General features: G+C 37.7%; 1 protein-coding gene across 4 annotated transcripts in view; it reads left to right on the forward strand.

Moving 5' to 3' along the window:
• PELI1 (pellino E3 ubiquitin protein ligase 1) overlaps positions 1–11,733 on the forward strand; it is a 130,373-nt gene extending 118,640 nt beyond the window's left edge. For all 4 annotated transcript variants that reach the window (XM_067704904.1, XM_067704901.1, XM_067704903.1 and 1 more), the window contains 5 exons: positions 2,228–2,357; positions 5,935–6,036; positions 8,265–8,462; positions 8,553–8,741; positions 9,319–11,733. In XM_067704904.1, coding sequence (XP_067561005.1) covers positions 2,228–2,357; positions 5,935–6,036; positions 8,265–8,462; positions 8,553–8,741; positions 9,319–9,885 — 1,186 coding nt within the window. In that variant the 3' untranslated portion in view covers positions 9,886–11,733. The remainder of the gene's footprint in view (positions 1–2,227; positions 2,358–5,934; positions 6,037–8,264; positions 8,463–8,552; positions 8,742–9,318) is intronic.
• The last annotated feature ends 10,916 nt before the right edge of the window (positions 11,734–22,649 follow it).

Below are 22,649 nucleotides of genomic sequence, written 5' to 3' on the forward strand. Positions count from 1 at the left end.
ACACAGATATAATCTGTGATTGAGGAATAGATGATTCCATTATTTCAGTTTATTCAATCTAAACTTGCCACTGCTGTCAAAATGGAGACACAGTGTTACTCTGTTTACTAGAGATCTCAGAAACTAGAAATTGTGAAATTTACTTTCCCCCTACTGTTTCTCTCCTGCCTAAAAAGCGGCTCTAGACATTATAACATGTTTTAGAATCAGGTTGGTGCAAATCTTCTTTAAATGAGAATGTGTCCATTGTTTCAGATAAGAAAGTAAGAAAAACTGGGGAGATAATATGGCATTACTGAGCTTGACTAGAAGCCAGGAATCCTGGATTCCAGTGCTTATTCCAACACTGCTAGCTGTATGGCCTTAGGCAAGTCAGTTAACCATTCTGGGCCTTAGTTTACTCTTCTGTAAAATGACAGTTAGACAAGATCATCTAAGGCCCTTTGAGATTTAAAAAAAAAAAAAAAAAGCAGTTTTTTTCCCAAAAACAATTTAAAAGATTATAAACAATATAGTAACTACAATATTACAATTTCAAATCACATAGGTTTTGATGTATTAATGACAAACAGCTTTTAACCACCAAAAACTTTTCAAAGTTAAATTCTTCAGGAAATTTGAGTCATTTGAAGACTTAGAATTTAAAATTTAGTATATGGTTTAAACTGGCTTTTAGCCTAGCAGTTTCTCAGTTAATCTTATCAGTAGTAGTTGTCTCTGTACCTGGCACTTGGTATCTTAAAATGCAAATAATGCTTCGTCTCAACCCTCTAGAAGGAGAAGTCAAGCTGCATAAGGTTGTCAGTTTCATGCTGTTGCTCTTTAAAAAATGAGCTCTGAGCTGCTGGAACACAGTGTGGGAATAGAGAGCATATGTCCAGGAGAGGAACAAGGCAGGCTCTGGGTGGACAGTAGTGAGGGGCAGTGAAGAGCTCACAGTAGGTGGGCTGGGGCCAGCACGACCTAGAATAGCAGACTTCATGCATTAGCTGCCGGCGCCACTCTGAACTTCCAGCAGGGGTTTTCTCCAGTAGAGTCAGAGTGTGTGACATTTTTATAAAGCTTCAGTGTAATTGCTGTATCTGACAGTCTTTGAGTAAACTCCCTTCCCTTCCTTGTCAGACACTAATATAGGCCATTTTACAAGTACATTCTCCTCCACCCTCAAAAGTGTCCCCATTCCTTGCCTCATTTTCCCCCAGATTAACCAACTGTAAATAAGAAACCATCCAACCAAAGATTTTTGTCGGGAGGTGAGGGGATAGTACATGAGGAGAGATTATGATTAAGCTACCGTTCATGCCGCAACGGTGCAGTAAAGAATGAAAAAAGAGTGACAGACACCTGGATTCCAATCCTAGCTTTGCCAGTGTCACTTGTGTGACCTTCAGGAAATAACGTAATTCCTCTGAGCCTCTGAGGAACTTAATTCCTCTGAGGGATAACTTAATTCCTAACCTGTAACAGTGGCTAGTGGTGCCAGTCTCGCAGTTTTTATGAGAATGGATTAAGGGAGGTGATGTGTGGAATAGAACCCACTAGTGCCTAATACATAGTAACACCAAAATGTTTTGAACTTTTTTCCTATTAGTTCAGTCCTTGCTTACTTGCTTAGCTTTAGGGCGTATATATGCTATCATGGAGAAATGGTCATAAGGTCTGAACAACAAAAGTATGTTTAACTGCCACCTAGTTACACTCAGGCAGGTTTTGCTGACATAATGTGAATGTGAGTGTGTACGTGGCAAGTAGCTGAGACTTAAACAAACCTAAAAATTCCTTATTTCAGAAGTTCAGCTATTTATAAAGTGTTTGGTTCATAGTTAAAGGAGATTATATTGTACTTTTAAAGGTTGTATTAGCACATGCAAACATTCACCTTTTTTAAAAAATAGAATGAGTCATAAGAAGTCAGATATGCCATTAATCAGCTCTTGATTATCTTGAATAAAAGAGGGAAGGAAAATATAGATAATTTAAAGCTGTGTGTAATCCAAAAGGTACTTCTCTGTGACTTCGAATGTCACCAGAAAGAATCTCATTTTGTTTCACACTCAGGCAGCTGGTCTGAGGATCAGCAATTGCTAGAAGTTAATTCCAGACACTTACAATCTGCTAATACATAATTAATTGGGGACTGATATCCTCTAAGACAGTGTAAAACATTTGTTTTAGAATTGGTGTGGTTCTTAAATGAGATCCCCTAAACTTTTTTCTCCTCCATCAGGTATAATGGGTCTCTCCCAAACGGCGATAGAGGAAGGAGGAAAAGTAGGTTTGCTTTGTTTAAAAGACCTAAGGCAAATGGGGTGAAGCCCAGCACTGTGCATATTGCTTGTACTCCTCAGGCTGCAAAGGTAAAAAAAAAAAAAAAAAAAAACACCCAAAAAATAAAAACTAAATGAATTAACTTGGAGAAATTGAAAGACTTGTACTTGCTGTTCATATTCTTCAGCATTCCCTTCACATTCTGTACCAGAAGCTTCCTTTTGTTTGGGTGGGAGACACTTTGGAGATACAATATCTGAAGAACTGCCATCTGGAAGAGCATAGGACTTTTTTTTTTTTTTATATAACAAACTGGGATCAGTGGGTGGAAATTAGAAGGAAATAATTCCTTTTTCTTATTAAAAAGGTGTGGGTGGGGTGGGGCCAGGGCTTTATGTAGTATTTGGAATTGTGAAACTCCCCTGAGAAGTAGGGTGTCCTGCTGTTACCAGAGAGACCCTGCCTGGGCTGGGCAGGGAATGTGGTTCATAATATTTGTATTCAGGTACTAGAAGCATGTTTGGATGGGGTGATTTTTTTTAACTAAAGATCCTATGGATGCTCTTGTTTTTATTTATTTTTTGTTTTATGATCCTCATGGCTTTTAGCATACTGCCTTGAACACAGTAGACCTGAATAATTATTAAATTGAATCAAAGCTATGAAAGCAAATACCCAATTGTGTCTATAATATAACTTCTCAATCTCCTGGCCTATTTAATGCTTCTCACCCCCTTTTTATTTCCCAACCAAGATCTCAAGAAGCTGGGCCACCATTTCGGGACCCTTGGGCTTTTCCTAGACAATAAGAGGGAATTTTCAGATCTTTACATTTCCTGTGAATTCCTCTACTTCCAATTTTATAACAGACTGAATTTGATACTGTGGTGAGTGAATAAAAATTACAAAGAGTTCTTAGACTTCTGGAAGTATCTATATCTTTAGCTAAGCAGTCCTAGAATGTATGTTAATATTACACCATCTGAGGTACATTTTTGTAGGTTTAATAAACGAGAGAGAAATTGGCATACAGTGCCTTGCTCTAGGTCACAGCTCTGGTCCCTGAAGTCAGTTGGATTTTTGGCTTTGTTTTATATCCAGTGTGGTGTCTAAACAAGAGATGTTATGCCTTGAGTAGTCTCCTCTTTTACTGTTCAAGAACCAGTGAATGTAGAAAAGGGACAATTTCTTTTAGGTGTTTCTTTCTGCTCCTTTGCAGAGAAGGGATGTGCTGATAAATAATAAGCAGGTGGTGGAGTGAAAGGCTTATTGATCCAATCTGAGGAGCTTCTTTCCAGTATTTCCCCACAGAAGTGCTCTTGACATTTTGGGTGTGCCAATTCTTCTTTATGCAGGACTGTCCTACATGTTGTAGGATATTTAATATTCTTGGTCCCCAGCCACTAAATGCCATTTAAGCCCTCAAATCATTGTGACAGCCAAAAAATGCACCTACGTATTTCCAAATTCCCCTTACACAGCTAATATTACCTCTGGTTGAGACCCACTATCAGAAATCTTTCTGATCCTTACTTCTGTAATTTCCTATTCTGTACTTTTCTTCATATTTTTACTGTCATGCTCCTAATGTTTCATTGTTGGCTCCTTTTCATCTTTACTAGGCAACAAGAATCTTAGGGGTCAAAAATTGACATTTTCCTCTTTCAATTTTGGAGGGATGTGGTAATGAGGTCATGAAGAAAACTAATTGTTTAGTCTGGCAGTCATCTGGGATGAGTGGTTAAACCCTGCCTTCCAGTCCAGTGAGAATTTGATGTAGTTCTTATTCTTAATCTAAGAGTAGATCTGATAGTTTAAAAAACAAGCAAACAGCAACAGAAAAAAACCAGGGCTTACAATCTCAAAGTACACAAAACCTTTGTTTTTAAATCCCTTTAGCCATTAAGAATTAACTTACAGGGCTTCCCTGGTGGCGCAGTGGTTGAGAGTCGGCCTGCCGATGCAGGGGACGCGGGTTCGTACCCCATTCCGGGAAGATCCCACATGCCGCGGAGCGGCTGGGCCCGTGAGCCATGGCCGCTGAGCCTGCGCGTCCTGAGCCTGTGCTCCGCAACGGGAGAGGCCACAACAGTGAGAGGCCCGCGTACCGCAAAAAAAAAAAGAAAAGAAAAGAATTAACTTCCAAAATACTGAGCAATTCTTTCATTGAAAAATCAGCTGCTTAATGCTGAGTTAAAATAATTATAGGTTTTCAAACCTTTAAAACCATTTTGTAATGTTTATGAACACATAAATGTGTAGTAAAACATGTTAAGCACATGCATGGGAGTGACCTACACTGCACTCTTGAGGTTCAGTACCTCCACACAGAGAGGGGAGTAGGGAAGGACATGTAAGCAGCCTTCATTATATCTGCAGCTTAATTTCTTTTAAAAAGTCAGAAGCAGAAATGGCATTAGTAAGAATGATAAAGCTGGGTAGTTAGTACCCAGGTGTTTGTTTATTCTCTTTGTATATTTGAAAATTTCATGATCTTAATTATCTTAAAACTATGGGTTTAAGGCTTTATCTATTACAGATTAGCTACAGATTAAAACCAAGTAAAATTTTATAATGTCAAAGTTCTAATTAAGAAAGTTTTTTCATTTAGCCTCTTTACTGCCTATAGTCATTCTTCTGTGTCTTTCTGTTTTTTCTTTTATGCAACCTGTTTCCACTTCCTTTGTGCAGGTTTTTCCCCCTCTGCTATTATCGTCAACTCATATACATAGAAAACGCCTGAAAACAAAACTGAAAAGTTCTTTTTAGCAATGTTTTTAGTTTGGCATAAGTCAGAAGTACAGTCATAAGCATTGTATCCATTTCCTTTGGTATATTTAATCATTCTGTGAATTTTTCTGTATCTAGCCCAGCATATGGCAAATATTTGTCATCTATAAAGTCACAGAATGGCTAGGAAAACCAATTATCTCTGCTTATTTGTTAACTTTAAACCTCTTTGAGTTACTTTAAAAATAAGATTCCTCTTATCTTGCAAGATTTTGTATTTTCTCCTTATCAGAGCACTACTGAGTACTGCTTTCAGTTTCTACCTGGGATTTGGTTTCGATTACCTTATAATTTAAAATACTTATAATGGAGACTCAGATTGTATAATGTTTTTATACAGTGAACTTATGTTCTTACTCTATAATTGCTTCAGTGTACAGGCATACCTCAGATATATTTGGGGTTCAGTTCTAGACCACCACAATAAAGCAAATCACAACAAATTTTTTTGGTTTCCCAGTGCATATAAAAGTTATGTTTACACTATGCTGTATTCTACCAAGTGTGCAATAATAGTATTGTGTCTAAAAAAATAATGTATATACTTTAATTTAAAACTACTTTATTGCTAAAAAATGCTAACCATCATCTGACAATGCAGAGTTGCCACAAACCTTCAGTTTGTTAAAAAAAAATACGCAAAATCTGTGAAGCATAATAAAATGAGGTCTGCCTGAATTCTTCCGCATCCCACTTAACCTAAGAAACCACTGTCACAGCCGAGGTTACGCAAGAATTATTAATCTCTACCCTAAATTTCAGGGGGAAAATATGTTACACACATGATAAATAGATGACCTTTCTTTTTTTATGAAAAGATTATCTATTTTGATTGACCTACCTGCTAATTTTTGCTATTGATCTTTCCTTCCTTAGGCAATAAGCAACAAGGACCAGCATAGCATATCATACACCTTGTCTCGGGCCCAGACAGTGGTGGTTGAATATACTCATGACAGCAACACTGATATGTTTCAGGTATTGTAACATCTACATTTTTTTTTTTAAGTTAAAAACCTGTTGTAAGTGACTTGTGCTGTGGTCTGATTAAGGATTGTCATATTTGAATGCATTTCATTAAAACATATATTGATTTCTAAACCTCATATGTAGAAGTCCATGTAGCATGGTTAAAAGATGGGCTCTGAAATCAGAATTCCTGGTAAACATTACTTAGTTACTCTCTGCCACAGTTTCCTCCTATAAAGTGCAGATAATAGAACTTCCCTCAGGTGACTATTAGGAGGCTTAAATGTGTTAATACCTATAAAGTCCTCAGAACTGTGCCGGGTACCTGGTAAACTTAACTGGTAATATTAGTAGCTATAATAATTATTAGCTATTATTATCTAAAAAAAGGAGCCAAGAGATATTTTGTACACATTTATGATTTCTTTTTTGCTATTACTTGTCTCCTTCCTCTCTAGGCAACTGAAACTACAGGCAGTTTCTAACTGTTCACATCATATATGTGGAGTCAAACTTGCTTCTCAGCACATATTTGGTCAAAGCTATTGGCAATAACAGTTTTTATTTCTCTCATTCTTTGTACCAATCCAGTGCTGATGGTTTTATAAATTGATAGATGATAGAAAAGCTAAACCCAAGGACATAAGCAAAATTCATGATATCTTTTCCCTTAATATTGGGTTTTGTAAGGCCTTGGGCTTTTTTGAAACAAATGGGACATAAAGTACCTAATAATGTTGTTCTTATAATTGTAGTCCCAATGACATTTCAGTTTTTCTTTATTTTAAAGAATTAAATGAATATGAAAAGGCCTGGAGATGTCTTTGCTGTAGTCAGTAACAAAGTATTTCTTTAAAGTCACTATCCCCCACATCCTTTCAATGGAATGCTGAATTTTTTAGAACAGTAGAAATATTTTTAGTTCCAAAGGTCTGAGACCATTTTCTTTGGATATCATATTCTTAAAAATAAAGGGACATCCAATGTTACATTTTTTAACCAAAAAATTTCCCCCTAACACTATCCAAACTAAATAAAGACTTTGTACTTCGTGGCAGGATAAAAACACTGAAGAATTTTATCTAAAAGTGTGCTGATATAAGGAATTCTTAAAGCTCAACTATGCAAAGAATGACTTAAGAGTCATCATCTTTGTAAAGGGTCAATATGTTTTCTTAGTAACGGTATTCTTTAATTTTTATGATACTACTTCATAACAAATACATTAATGAACTGATTTCTAAATGTTTACTTTAAAACTCTGTGACATTTGTCACTTCTGTCATTTCTTCCACTGATTTCCTTTTTTCTTTTCAACATTCATCTTCCAAAATGAAATTAATTTATACTTGCTAGACCTTTGAAGATGTTTAGTTCACTGACACCTCACCCAGCAGAACTTTGTTCTAAGAACCTTGTCTCTCTGAAACATGACCAAGAACGAGGAATAAAACAAAAAGGACATCTAGGCATATAAGATAAATGCCACAAAGTCCATGCACTTTTCCCTGCTCCCTGGAGAATCCCTTAGGCCATCACTAAGAACCTTTTGAAATACTATTCTTTGAAGTTTGGTTATTTGATTTCTCAACCCATGGCAGAATTAGAGTAACTGGTTAGAGGAGGGGTATGCTGCTAGAGACAAATATGCCCAACAGCAAGAAATGATAGCTGACAACCTGACAGAAAAGACACAAGAATCCTGTAAAGTATACATAAGACCTCAAAGCACGGCTTTGTAAGCCTTTAACATAAGGATCAGTGTTCCTCTGCACCTTTATAGCACCTGAAGACATCAGGGCAGCTCAGCTCAATATAAAGGTATTCATAGTATAATGTCCTGGAGTCATCATAAAAGATTTACTTTTATGTTCATTGTATTCTGTTAAGGAAACTAGAGTAATACATGGTAGACATATTTCTGTCCAAAGAGGTTAAAATTAAAATCTGCAGCCACCCAGAAATCTCAGCCATCCTAAACTTTTCATTCCCTGAGGTTTCATATATTCTGGGTTGTAAGTTCCTACTTAATTTTATGCTCTAAGTGATTACTACATCAGAGGGAATGTGACAGATTGGTTTTCAAGGGTATAGATGCCCCAGAGTTAAGTATGATAAGTTTGAGCATTAGAAATTTCAGAGGCTTAATGATTTCACCTTACTGTTTGTGCCTTTCTTGAGTGGATTTTCCATTGTGTTCCTTTGAATAGGTTTATAGATATTTGTTTTTCCCTTAGATTGGTCGGTCGACTGAAAGTCCCATTGACTTTGTAGTAACTGACACAGTTCCTGGAAGTCAAAGTAATTCTGATACACAGTCAGTGCAAAGCACCATATCAAGATTTGCCTGTAGAATTATATGTGAACGGAATCCCCCATTTACAGCACGGATTTATGCTGCAGGATTTGACTCATCAAAAAACATCTTTCTTGGGGTAAAAAGCTTTTTTCCTAAATGTTGCATTGTATGACCACTTCTATTTCCCAGTTATAAATAAACGGAAGATCACTATTTTTCCTACTAGGAGAAGGCTGCCAAATGGAAGACATCAGATGGACAGATGGATGGCTTGACCACCAATGGCGTTCTTGTTATGCATCCACGCAATGGGTTCACAGAAGACTCCAAGCCTGGAATATGGAGAGAAATATCAGTGTGTGGAAATGTATTCAGCCTGCGTGAAACCAGATCAGCTCAGCAGAGAGGGAAAATGGTAAGTGCTGAGATGTAGCTTCTTTTTTAACAACAATAAACTCATAGGGTGAGTTGGACTGAGTGCATTACATATTCCCAAAAACTATTTAATCTTTTGCTGACACAGAGTACCAAGTATGGCTATCAAGTGCTGACAACCAAATACTATACCAGGAGGATAATATCTTAATGTTTCAATTAGAACACTCTAAAAATTTATTCTTCTTTTATATTATGTTAATATATTTTAAAATCTAAGCTTTCCCAATTTAAACAGCACTCTGTGTATTTTCTACTTGTATCTATATATCTTTGACCAACATATTTACCAAATTGGAAATATTAAACTTACTGATTAGCCAGATGTTTTAATCATAAATTGTCTTTACTATAAAGCTGAAAAGAGATAAGTTACTGCTCAATATTTTATCCTTGATTTTCAAACCCATATTTTTCATGACTACCATTTGAGTTTCTTAAATAAACAACCAGAGGAAATCTTGATTCTTGAGTAAGGAGCACGTAAGACCAAAACTCTTAGGTAAAAATCCAAAACTCAGTGGTCAATGTGCTTTTTTGATTCTTTTTTCCTCTAGGTGGAAATTGAAACCAATCAGTTACAAGATGGCTCATTAATTGACCTCTGTGGTGCAACATTGCTGTGGCGTACTGCAGAAGGCCTTTCCCACACTCCTACCGTGAAGCATTTAGAAGCTTTAAGACAGGAAATCAATGCAGCACGACCTCAGTGCCCTGTAGGGTTCAACACACTAGCATTTCCTAGTATGAAGAGGAAAGATGTTGTTGATGAAAAGCAACCATGGGTGTATCTGAACTGCGGCCATGTGCATGGCTATCATAACTGGGGAAACAAAGAAGAACGTGATGGAAAAGATCGTGAATGTCCTATGTGTAGGTCTGTTGGTCCCTATGTCCCTCTGTGGCTTGGATGTGAAGCTGGATTTTATGTGGACGCCGGCCCTCCAACCCATGCGTTTAGCCCGTGTGGGCATGTGTGTTCAGAAAAGACAACTGCCTACTGGTCCCAGATCCCGCTTCCTCATGGTACTCATACTTTTCATGCAGCCTGTCCCTTTTGTGCACATCAGTTGGCTGGTGAACAAGGCTACATCAGACTTATTTTCCAAGGACCTCTAGACTAACAGACCATTGTCCTCCAGGACTACATTATACATTTATAAGCTAAGTGATTTGGGTTTTCCAACCTGTTGTCCACATCACAGTTTTTCTGCTCTGGTCATTTGCATTAAGATGAAGAATTTTTTTAAACATTTATAATAAATAGTAGCAATTTCTGAGCAAAAATCTGGGAAACTCAAGCAAAGGAATTTCCAAAAGTACCAGACTTCTGAATTCTGAGTTTTGAAAATATATTTTGAGGAGAAAAAGACATAGTCTAATTTGATGCCTTCATTTTAGTGTTTTGAATCACCCATCCTCAGTGCTGAAAAATTGTTTTGTATAACTGAGGGTACTGTTGGTTCAAACTATGTTAGTTTACAGTTTGTTGCAAACATTGTAAAATACAGCAACATGTATATTAACTTTTTTTCTATTTATCTTTATTATAGAAAATATCTTAGAATGTTCTTGGTAGAGTAGCATGGTAACGATGGTCTCACACTCTTGGTGTGAATGGTAGTTTAGCAAGCATAGCTCAAGGATTTGCAAAGTTAAGAAGAAGGACAAGAGAGCCTCTCTCCCCACCCCCATCTAAATATGAAATTTGGTAAATTAGAATACTTTGTAAAACAAAATTCATATTAATTACCATTATGTAAGAGGTGTTTGTTTTTAACCACATTGAAGATAATCGGGAAAGATTTTTTTCCTTAATGTTTCTCCCAAGTGTAGTACTATAACAAAAACTTAATGCTAAGAAACATTTCACATGCTCCTTTGAATATGCAATTTAATCTAGATTATCTATTTTTCTCCCATGATAACTAATCTGTTTTTAGTATCAGCAACATTTGGCAAGTTTATTTTTTAGATATAAACTGTGGTTCATCTGTTCACTGTTTCTAGAAAAAAAATCATTCCCATGAGAAAAAGCATAAATAACAAGAAAGGAGAGTGACTTGATTTGCTTTTAGAAAAAGAAATGCTTAATTAACTATCCTGTATTTGGACTTATTTAGGTAAGAAATTTAGAGATATAAAGGGTTGAATGACAACAGTGCTCTTTTTTTTTAATCTAACAGACCAGCCTTAACTGTGGGCTTGAATCCTAAAAGGACAGTTGCCACAGTGTGACTCAAGGAAATGCTTGGTTGGCAAATGAGCACCAGTGACAGCCAAATGGAGGGACATACTTGCATGGTCAGTTTATTCTCTAATTCCAGTAAGTTCTTTGCTTTTAGAAGCAAGAAAACATTTCTTCTCCCCTCCCCTACCCCCCCCTTTTTTTTTAACACACCACAAGGAAAGTATAGACAGTTGCACTACATCAAACTCTTTGTGACACTTGTAGAAATCAGTACACTTTTAGATTAGACAGAATCATTTTTTTAATCTTTTGTTTTCCTTTAGTTCGAAAAGTTGTATTATACTTAATTGACTCTAGCAAAATTTCGTATGTGGTAGCACAGCTTTAATTTATCCTATTACAGTGCTGTTCTGAATTTTCTTTTGGTTTTTAAAAAACAAAACCTGTTGCTTAGAAGCCATGAACTATTTTACTTTACTTCAACTTGTCAAAATTTCCTTGTTTTAAAAAATCATTTGGGTTCACTCAGGAAATGCATGTCAGGAAACTTTGTATTATAAGTTGACTAGTTGTGATGTATCAGTAACTGCTGTTACTCCTTTTTCAAAGAAATATAATTGATTTTGAAGTTTTCTAGATTGTCACATGCTTTGTGACTAATGCAAGGAAATCAAGTCCTGTGTTGTATTTGTTCTAGTCATTTCTATTCAGGCTATATATTGTAGCTGATTTTTATTTGCAATTAATTTATTCAAACTGAGTAAATACTTTTCAAAATAGATATTTGAATTTGCCTTTGTGAGTTCATTTTTGCATAACTGAGAATGGGAAACCAGAAGTGAAAACTTGTGGACAAATCTAGTCCACACTCCAAAGATATTCACTTGAAATAGATGAGGAGTTTGCATTTAATGTAACACTTTAAATCTCTGGTTCTCTTGGGAAAGCGTCTCTTACTTATCAATAGAGGAACTTCTTTAGTGGTTGAATAATTGAGGCCTTTCTCTAAGTCAAGCCCTGCTGGAGAGACGGCCTGTAGCAAGTTGCGTACTAGACCATTTAATAGTGCCTCAGTGATCATAAAAGGTTCATGTTCTTCCCAAGGTGCCTGAATTTCCTCCTACCAAGTAAGAAAAATCTGGTTCACTTTCTATCAAATTTAAGTTTTGAAAACTCAGGTAATTTAAATCTTTAGTCATACTTTTTCTGTTCAAGCATTTTAATTATTAGTTCTGTCATTTTGCCAATGCCTAACAGAATACTTTTACTTATTCAGTTGTATTAAGGGAATGTCAGTATTCTGGCCAAAGAGAAGAAGTTGTATTTAGGTCTCCTAAATACACTCTCAAGAAAGACAATCTTTATGACTCAATTCTTTTATCAAAGTGATCTTAATATCTAAATGTTCCTTACTTTGTACAGTGAATTAAATTTCCTTTCAACTAAAATGTTAGGGTCATGAAGCAAGACAGGGTAGATATCTAGAAAGAGGAGTCTTTCATCACGTTATCTTCTGGAAGCTGTGTTTGCTTACTTTCATGATATAAAAATCTTCTAGTACGTGTGAAACAGGATAGGAATAAATAATCATGTAAATATATAATTATATCTAACATGAGTACTCCCACTCCAGTCTTCCTTCAGAAGAGTGCCCCAAGAACCATGTGTGATGCGTGACCTTCTGACACATAGACTGAGTGAGGGCACCAGTGAAAGTCCATCCATTATTTCTTTAACTTTATAAAAAAAAATATAATTCCAACATGTTGACCCCTCATCCTAAGCGATCATCTTATGCTACCCCACTTTATAGACCACTGGCTGAAAGATCTGTGATCCATTCTTTGGTTTTTGTGTTCTAAGCATTAACCATGTAGCAAATCAGATCACCAAAATACTACATAACTGAACTGTATTACTCTATCTCCCACTCCCACTTTCAGAATTACTCCTATATAAGTATACTCTAAGGCCATGCCCTCAGAATTTTACCCACACATTCTTACAACGGATATTTGAATATCCACTGTGCAGACAAGCCCTGTTCTAACACTGGGTGATGTAGCAGGAAACAAAACAAAACAAAACCCTGCCTTCATGGGGTTACATTCTAGTGGGGAAGATGGAAATGAACATGAAAATGAAAAGACATATAGTAAGATAGTGAGCAGTTCTGAGGGACCGATAAAGCAGAAAAAGGAGATACAGAACGTCACGTGTGATGGGTGTGGGTGTGCGGAGTGTTTGCAGTATTAAATAGAGCAACAGAAAGCCCCGCTGGAAAGGTGGTATTTGAGTAAAGATCTGAAGGGAGTGGCTACTTAGGAGAAGAGCATTTAGGCAGAGGGAACACCAATTGCAAGGGTCCTGACGCTTGGAACATTTCTGTAACAACCAAGAGGCCAGTGTGGCCATGTGATGTGAAGCGAGAGGAGGAGCAGGTTAGGTCAAAGAGGTAAAGAGACAGAAGAAGTGGGGCATGGGGGTGGAAGTAGATCTCAGAGAGCCTCCTGAGACTTTTGGCTTTTATTCTGAATGAGTGGGGGGCCTTAGGAGGATTTTGAACAGGGGAATGATGTGCTCAGACTTCGATTTTAATAGGATCCAAATAGGCTGAAGTGGAGCAGGGAGACCAGTTAGGAGACTGTTGCAGTAATCCTGGAGGAAAATGATGGCGACTTAGGTCAAAGCGTGGGGGCAGTGGAGCTGGTTTGAAAAGTAACCAGAATCTGGGTATGCTTTGAAGGCAGAGTTGATGATATTTGCAGCAGATCAGATATGGGGTGTGAAAGAACGAAGAGGAGTCAAGGATGACTTGGTTATTAGCCTGAATAACTAACTAGAAGGATCGAATTGTCATTTAGTGAAGTAGAGAACAGTTTGTGGAGGAGGGTGTACTGACTCTGGAACTTAGATTGAGACTCCTCTTAGATGAGGTATTTACCGAAAACTGTCTCTGCTTTTTTCTTTTCTTTGACTACTGTCAAAGTTCTTAATTATTATCATCAGTGTTCCCCATGTATCCTATGCTAGCTTAGAAACAAAAAAGTATTCCTCCTGATTAAGGGCCAGCTTCCTTTCATTGAAATAGAGAGTCAGGATACTTCTCATGTTTCTCCCTTTGCTTTGGCTGCCCTCTGAGGAAATGAAGTTCTGTTTTCAACTACAGTAACTTCCTTTAGCCAACTTGTTCTGATACAGTTTTTCTCCCATCTCGCTCATATACACCTTTTTCCTTAGCTCTTGCTTTTAAAAAAAATTCTCAGTTTTATTGAAGCTTAATATTTTGTTGCTTCAAATCCTTTCTGGCAGTGGCAGAGCACAGTTGTGTTTGTTTTAATTTTAATATTTAAATGTTAACGGAAAACAAAACTCTTGAACCTATTTTGTAAGTCCAGATTTTAATATCCAGCTTCCCTTAAGGAAATATGCCTGTCTTTGATAATATTGTCAGCAGAAAATGCAGTAAAGAAGATCAAAAGAGTTCTTCTAGTAATCATTGTAAAATATCAGGTCCAAACATTCTGTTACATGATATGATGGGAATGCTGGTTTGTTTAGACTGACATTAGATTGTAAACCCAGCTATGTATGCTAAACTACAGCATAAAAATTCCTCACAGCTAACATTTGAGCGTTTGCTATGTGCCAAGCACTGTTTTAAATGTATCATTCTAAGTATATTACTGATTTTATTTAAAACTCGAAACAACCCTTTGAGAGAGGAACTATTATCTCCATTTTATTTATTTTTTAATTTTTATTGGACTATAGTTGATTTACAATGCTGTGTTAGTTTCTGCTGTACAGCAAAGTGAATCAGTTAAATGTATATATATATGTGTGTGTGCATATATGTGTGTGTGTGTGTGTATATATATATATATATATATATATGTATGTATGTATCTCCACTCTTTTTAGCTTCTTTCCCCATATAGGTCATTACAAAGTATTGAGTAGAGTTCCCTGTGCTCTACAGTAGGTACTTATTAGTTATCTGTTTTGTATGTAGTAGTATGTATATGTCAATCCCAATATCCCAGTTTGTCCCTCCCCCACCTTACCCTCTGGTAACCATAAGTTTGTTTTCTATATCTGTATGTCTCCATTTACAATAGAAACCAGACACAGCAGTGTCTAGTAACTTACCCAAGGTCCACATGGCTCGTCACTAGAGGAGTCAAAATTTGAACCTCGGAAGTCTTGCTCCATACCTGTGTACACAGGCGCTACATTTTACTGTCCGCCCCCCACCCTTAATGGAATTTGAAGTCTTTTTTAAAATCAATTTTAAACAATTTTTCAAAAATGATTTAAGGTGGCTTATAAAAATTATAATTAAGGTTAAACATCAATAGTAAAAATTTTGGGAAGAACAAAAGTAAAAGAATTTGGTATTATAACAAAGTAAGATAGAATCAGCATTGGCATGAGTACACAAGTAGATTTAATGAAGGCCTGTAAACTTGCTAAAGGTGAGTCACAAATCGATTTAGTGCCACGGTGTTTAGTAGGTTATTCAATAGGGGAACATGATCAGTTACAAGATCCAGGCAGCTGCCTGGAAGGTAGCAACACATCCACTGCTACAGAAACTTGTAATCATTTCTGGTCCTGCAAGCAGAGAAATTCACATTCAGGAAGCAGTGCCATTCCTTCATATAAGTAGATTCATGCAGTATTTTTCTTCCTGTGACTCACTTATTTCATTTAGCATAATGTCCTGAAGGTTCATCCATGTTGTTGCATATTGCAGAATTTACTTCTTTTTTAAGGCTGAATAGTATTCCAGACTATGTGTGTGTGTGTGTGTGTATTTATTTACTTTATCCATTTATCTGTCAGACATACAGTTTGTTCCACTTCCTGACTCTTGTGAATAGTGCTGCGGTGAACAGGGAGTGCTAATATCTCTTCAAGATTCTGATTTCAGTTCTTCTGGTTAAATACCCAGAAATGGGATTGCTGGATCATATGGTAGTTTTGCTTTCCGTAGAGGCTGCACCATTTTACATTCCCACCAACAGTGGGCAGAGGTTCCAGTTTCTCCAACTCCTCGCCAATACTTTGTCATCGTTTGTTTTTTGATAATAGCAACCTGACAGGTGTGAAGTGATATCTTTTTGTGGTTTTGATTTGCATTTCCCTGATGATTAGTGGCATTGAGCATTTTTTCCTATACTTGTTGGCCATCTGTATGTCGTCTTTAGAGAAATGGCTATTCAAGTGCTTAGTCCATTTTTTAATCAGGTTATTAGTTTATTTTACTATTGAGTTATAAGAGTTTCTTATATACATGGTTTGCAAATATTTTCTTCTATTCCATAGGAGAAAATTTTTCATTCTGTTGTTTCCTTTGCTGTGTAGAAGCTTCTTAGTATGTCCCACTTGTGTATTTTTGTTTTTGTTGCCTGTGCTTTTGGTGTCATATCTGCTGCTTCCCCACTTTAATGATGGAACACATTGAAAGAATTCTTTCCCAGGTTGATAAAGGGCTGTCATGGTACCTGGCACATGTAGATGCTCAAAAACTATTTCTTATATAATTATAGAAAACTGTTAGAACTCTGAACTGTTAAGCTATCCAAACAGTCTGAGTAGAAGCATTAACAAAAACAGTCAAAAGAATGAAGGTTACAGAAGCTGTTTATTTAATCAGAAAATGTGTTTTCATTGGTCAAAAAGACAAAAATGGAAAAGGTGGAGGTATGGCAAAAAGTAACAATTACTAGAAGGTTGACAGGGCAACAAGGAGAAAACCCATGGGTGGTGTCAGAAGACAACAAAAAATATTATCCTGGAGAAGAGAGAAGAAATATCAATTATAGCCCAAAAGTATGTCATCCAGAAATTCAAGGTTTTGAGCCTTTTATTGGTTGGGGAAGACACAGAAAACAGCCAAGATTGAAAGGGAAAGTTAAGATCTACCCACCTTAGAATTTCCTAAAGTTTTACTATATCATATTCCTGTATAACTATTAATAAAAATATAGAATATAAACTAGAAGGGATCTTGGCAATTAAGTTACAGGTGAGAAACCAAGGCCTTGTTAGGTAGTAGCTACCAACTGATAAATCCGGCACTAGAAGCTCGGTCCCCTGTGTCCCCTAACAGTCTAAATTATCATGAACTTGAGTCACCAAGATTCAGTTAAATTCCCATGTTTTGTTTGTTGAAGCAGAGATTAAGTACATGCACTTTAATCATTCTTCTTTTTAAATTCAAAGTGTCAGCAGAGTTAAAACATCAACTCTCATTGTCATGTAAACAATGGCTCCCAAATGTAGGGGATGGTCTGTTTCAGAATTCTTTTCATTAAAAGGTTATCTAGTTAGGAAATGAAAGATAAGAGTAGGGAAAGAAAATCAAGAGTTGTTCAGTAGTGTCGCTTATAGCCATTTGGCCTGTACGTGAAACATTCAGCCAACAAGAGCGCTCACTCAGTGACAGGGCACTTATTTTACTTTTCTATTTATTGTGAAGTTAGCACAGTTGTTTTGCATACCGCACCTGTGCAGGAATGCAACACATTCTGATACCCTTCACTTTCAGTAGGCTTCTTTTTCAGTTGACCTTTGGAAAAATAAGTTATTTGAAGTGGTGATTGTAATGTCTCATTAAAATGTTAAAATTACTGTATTGTCAAGCAACTCAGAATTTTTCTTGGTCCACAATGTAATTGAATAATAATAGCAACCGAAACCCTAAGTGCTCATAAAGTTATCTTAATCTTGAATCATGAGGGGCAGATCTTTAGGTGGAGAGAGAGGAGTTAAATTGGGCTAGGTGTACAGACACAAGAAAAGGAACTTCCACAAGAAAGGCTGTCAGAGACCTGTAGGTGGTAGGAGCTCCCAAAGAAGGGATGGGCTCTGGTGACAGCTGAGAGGGGTAATGGGAGGAATTCCCCACTGTGGGTCTTGGTAACATGTTAGGATCCTAAGGCAGTTACTTCCAAAGTTGAGTTTGCACAGGGATTGGGGGTGGGAAGTTAGAGAACTTGTGGCCCCCAACAGAGAAAGCATAGTAATTATCCTGATGTCCAGGTGTGGAAATTATGGGCAGGAATCATTGCATCCAGAGACAGGCAATTTCTTGGATTCCCCCTTCACCACCACTGCCTCTCTCTCAATCAGTTTCTCTCTCTCCCTCTCTCCTTACCCCCCTTCCCACACCCCGAACACCTGCTCCCAATTTTGGAATAAGTATAGCTCCTCATGATGACTTTTTGAAAGAAACAGTGTTCACTTGAGTGTGTAAATTCTGACAAGTTTGTTAGTGTAATTTCTATATTAGTCACATTGAATGAATGCAAATGTTAGTTGTATTTTTGATTGATTTTATTCAGAGCACTCAACCGTGGCAAGAAGCCCTGAGTCAGGTGTACTATGCACAGTTGGTATTTAGTTGTAGAGGTAACGTAATATAACTATGACGTGATACTTGTGAGGTGATGAAATGAAAGTCAAAGATACTACTATTGGGATGTGGCCTTTCGCAGAGAAGCCCTAAAAGAACGTTTACTGCTTTGGTACGTGTTATAGGATTTTTAAAGTTTGAAAGTTAACAATCGAGAGTTTGTTTGAAGATGCTTTTATGGTTTCATTATTGCTACTGACTTCAAATATGGCCATATTTATTTACCAAAGTGTTTTAATTCCTTTTTAAATACAAAAGAGCCATTGAAAATGTCTGGGTGGAATTTCACAAAAACAAGGAATTCTTCAGACAAGGCACGAGTCCAAGCCTTAATCCAGTCTGGCCTCGGATACCAGTCCTCAGATGTTCCTTTATCAGAGTCAGTAACAATGGGCAGTTATTCACTGTAAATAAACTAGAGCCTAAGTGAGTGAGGGGAGTGAGAAAATATCAAGCTATACAGTCGCTTTGGAGAGGATCTAATTATACTAAAGCCAGTATTTCCTGTAATTTTGTAACATACTTTTATGTTTAACTCCTTGGCTCTATCTGTAGTCATGAATCTTATTACCTGATATCTATCTGTGGTCATGAATCTTGTTACCTGATATCCTATGGGAAAAGAAAATCCAACCCTTTGACATCAGTTAATTAATACTCGTTCTACCTCATCTTAGTTCCTAAGGACTTTGGTGCTGGTCCTATGTGTGGAACTAGACTTGTAAGAGCAGATGGTCCCAGGCTAAGAAATTTATGGGTCTCTTCAGTTGGGGAGCTCAGCAGCTTCTTTGATATACAACAAAGTCAAAGAATTTTAAATGAATTATAAAGCTATCTTCAGGGCTTCCCTGGTGGCGCAGTGGTTGAGAGTCCGCCTGCCGATGCAGGGGACACGGGTTCGTGCCCCAGTCCGGGAAGATCCCACATGCCGCGGAGCGGCTGTGCCCATGAGCCATGGCCACTGAGCCTGCGCATCCTGAGCCATTGTCCGCAATGGGAGAGGCCACAACAGTGAGAGGCCCGCGTACCGGAAAAAAAAAAAAAAAAAGCTATCTTCAGTGACCTTTTTAATCATTCAATGGCTAAAGGAAAGGATATTCCAAATTATTCATAGCCAAAACATCCCTGAAAGGGTATAGTTTGGGGGACAGTTCAGAGCAGTGACCCAACATGTCAAATTCCCTAACATCAAATTCCAAGGAACTTGTCTCTATGAGCCTTTGTTGGAATTTAATTATATGTTGACCTGTGACACCAGTTTGAACATCTTTTTGATCTGCAAATGTGCTTGGTTGTAATGGGAATTCAAATAGAAAGTCGATCTTAACCTTTTGATGCATTCCTTCATTATGAATTACATCTGCTTACCAGTGAAATATTCTACAAAATGGGAGAGACGTGAGTGAAAGAATTGATATAACATGTAGTAGTTTAAATTTTTAGCCTGAGAATATTACATTAATTTAACTTTTGTCATGTTCATTGCTCATTATGGCTGACACTTTGAGCTACCAACTAACCTTCTGGGTTCCCAAATACCCCTGGTCTGATTTGTAAGTACACTTGTAACCATAAGACCCAGCATTCACTAGAGAAGATTTACACACAACGGGAAGCTCACATCTCGTTGAGTGAGAACATTTCCAGAAAATCTGTTTTGTGGCTTTTTTTTTTAAGTTTCTCTTTTATGTGGAAAGGTGATAGAAGTCTTCATTTATTCGGAGAACTTGGTATAAGTAAACAAAATGGAATCTTATGCAGTGACAACTTCATCTTCCTGATTGGCAAGAACACACTGACTTTAAGACCCTCTTTCATTTGCTTCCGTTTGCTTCCGTTTTCATGGTTCATTTCCAGCCAACACAGCATTTCTGAAATGCCAGCATTTGCTTTGTGTTTTCTGGCATTGTATCTAAGCAAACTAAACTTAGATGGGTGCCAACAAGGTAATGCCATGCTTTTCTGAAATTCCAGAGATCAGTTCTTTAAATGAAATTGGAGATAGTGGAGTTGGTTTGCTGTTTGATCCAAAATTTGATCTCCTTTCTGGACCAATTATTTTCTCATGGAGAAAAACTATTCTATGACCAGCAAACAGGTACCAGAGGCTAATATATACTGGAATTAATGGATAAGAAAGAGTAAGTAGTGCAATGCATCATGATCAATGTGATTAGAAAAGTAGCTCAGAGCAAAATTCTTTTTGGTGTCTTAAATGAGTGATGTGATTTGGACCTGTATGGCTGGGACAGAAACTATTTATCTGATTTCATTCTGCTTCTTAAAAGCTAGAGGGCCTTTGGCAATAGAGTACAGGCTGCCCTCTTGAAGGGAAGTCTGTGCAAGAGAATAAAATACTTGCAGGAGACAAAGTTTAATCCTTCATAAAACTTGAAGAGAGTGTGACAAATAAGAGGGTGTCTTGTATAGAGTCAGCCTTCAGTTAAATATTCATTGAATATTTGAGCAGAACTGGACCCTTCATCCTTCATGAAAGATGAAGAGTTATTTTTAATTTTCTAGCAACCTTGAGATCACAAGATAGGAGAGAGGAACTTCATTCTTGAGTGGAGAGGGAAGTAATGAGAATCTTTGCTGACAGTTGTGATATACCTTTCTCTCCTTGTTCTGTGGGAGTCATGGGGAAACCTCAAAGAAGAAAGCCTGTTGACAACTTAAACTGGAAAACAAGAGCTGATTTTTTTTTTTTTTTTTTTTTTTTTTTTTAGCGGTTCGCGGGCCTCTCACTGTTGTGGCCTCTCCCGTTGCGGAGCACAGGCTCTGGACGCGCAGGCTCAGTGGCCATGCCTCACGCGGGCCCAGCCGCTCCGCGGCATGTGGGATCTTCCCAGACTGGGGCACGAACCCATGTCCCCTGCGTCGGCAGGCAGACTCTCAACCGCTGCACCACCAGGGAAGCTCCAAGGGCTGATATTAATTTGGTCTTTTTCTCCACATGAACATCACAATTTACAGTGCTCTATTAAACTCAGTGGGTTTTTTTTTTTCAACATTAAATAAGATATCTGGAGAGGGATTCTTCTGTTTCCCTCACCCTGAGAGCGGTTGTTTCATTGAATACCTTCTAATTACCTGACTAGTCAGACGTGTTTATCCACTGGGAAGGGAAGCATGTATTGAATACCTACTTTGGGTTCATTTAGTCAACAAAAATATATTGAGCATCTAGTAAGTGAGAGGCACTGAAACTACAAAGAATAAAACAGACATGGTCCCTACCCTCACAATGCTGAAAATCTAGTCAAAGGGAACGAGTAAGTAAGCAATTACAATATGTGTAAGTGCCATGACAGAAATAAAGATCGTTTAAGAGCACATAGGAGGGGCACTGAACCAGACTTGGGAGGTCAGAGAAGCCTGACTTGAAGGAAGAGGACAGGGGAAGGTGGCAGTGGAGGCAGTGGGAAGAGGATTCCTAGTGAGGGACGAGCTTGTGCAGAGGCTCAGCACCAGTAGAGAGCAGTGCATATTTGAGGAACTGAAACTGAATGTAGCTAAGTGGAAAGTATAAAAAAGGGGAGGAAAAGATACAGGCGGGAGACACATCAGACAGGGCTTTTGTAAGAAAAGCCAAGGTGTCCTTGAGCGCAATCCTGATAGCCATAGGGAGACGGGGAATGATGAGATCAGATCTGCACTTTTGAAAGGTCACTCTGACTGCTGTGAAGAACAGGTATGCAAGACTGGATGCAGAGAGACAAAAAGTTGCAGAATAGCCCAAGTGAGAGATGATGGGGAACTGCATACAGGAAGTAGCGGTGGGAATGGAGAGAGGCAGATGCATCTTAAACATTTAATGTATTTAAAAGACTTGGCAGGACTTTATGACTGACCAGATGAAAGAGGAGCCATGACTCTGGCTTGGGCAACTAGATAGATGGTAGTTCATTCCCTGTATAGTATAACAGAAGAGCAGGTTTATAGGGAAGGGGAGGAGGATGAGTGTAGTTTGAGATCACTATAAACTATCCATGATGCTGTTCTGTTGGCAGTTGAATGTATGATTCTGAAACCGAAAATAAGATCCACCTTGGAGATATGGATTTGGAGAGTATCAGCCTGAGGTCCTATGAGTAAGACCTCCCAGGAAGCTGTGACCCAACCAGATGGAACATTAACATGAAGGGGTAGGGTGGAAGAAGAGAAACCCATAGGAAAGACTGAGAGATGTCAGAGGAAAAAAAAAAGAAAACCAGAAGAGATCGCTGACGTGGAAGTCAAGAGAAGAGAACCCATTAAGAGGGCTGGTCTCA

The sequence above is a fragment of the Pseudorca crassidens genome, chromosome 14 (genome assembly GCF_039906515.1).
Source record: "Pseudorca crassidens isolate mPseCra1 chromosome 14, mPseCra1.hap1, whole genome shotgun sequence".
Classification (NCBI taxonomy): Eukaryota; Metazoa; Chordata; class Mammalia; order Artiodactyla; family Delphinidae; genus Pseudorca; species Pseudorca crassidens.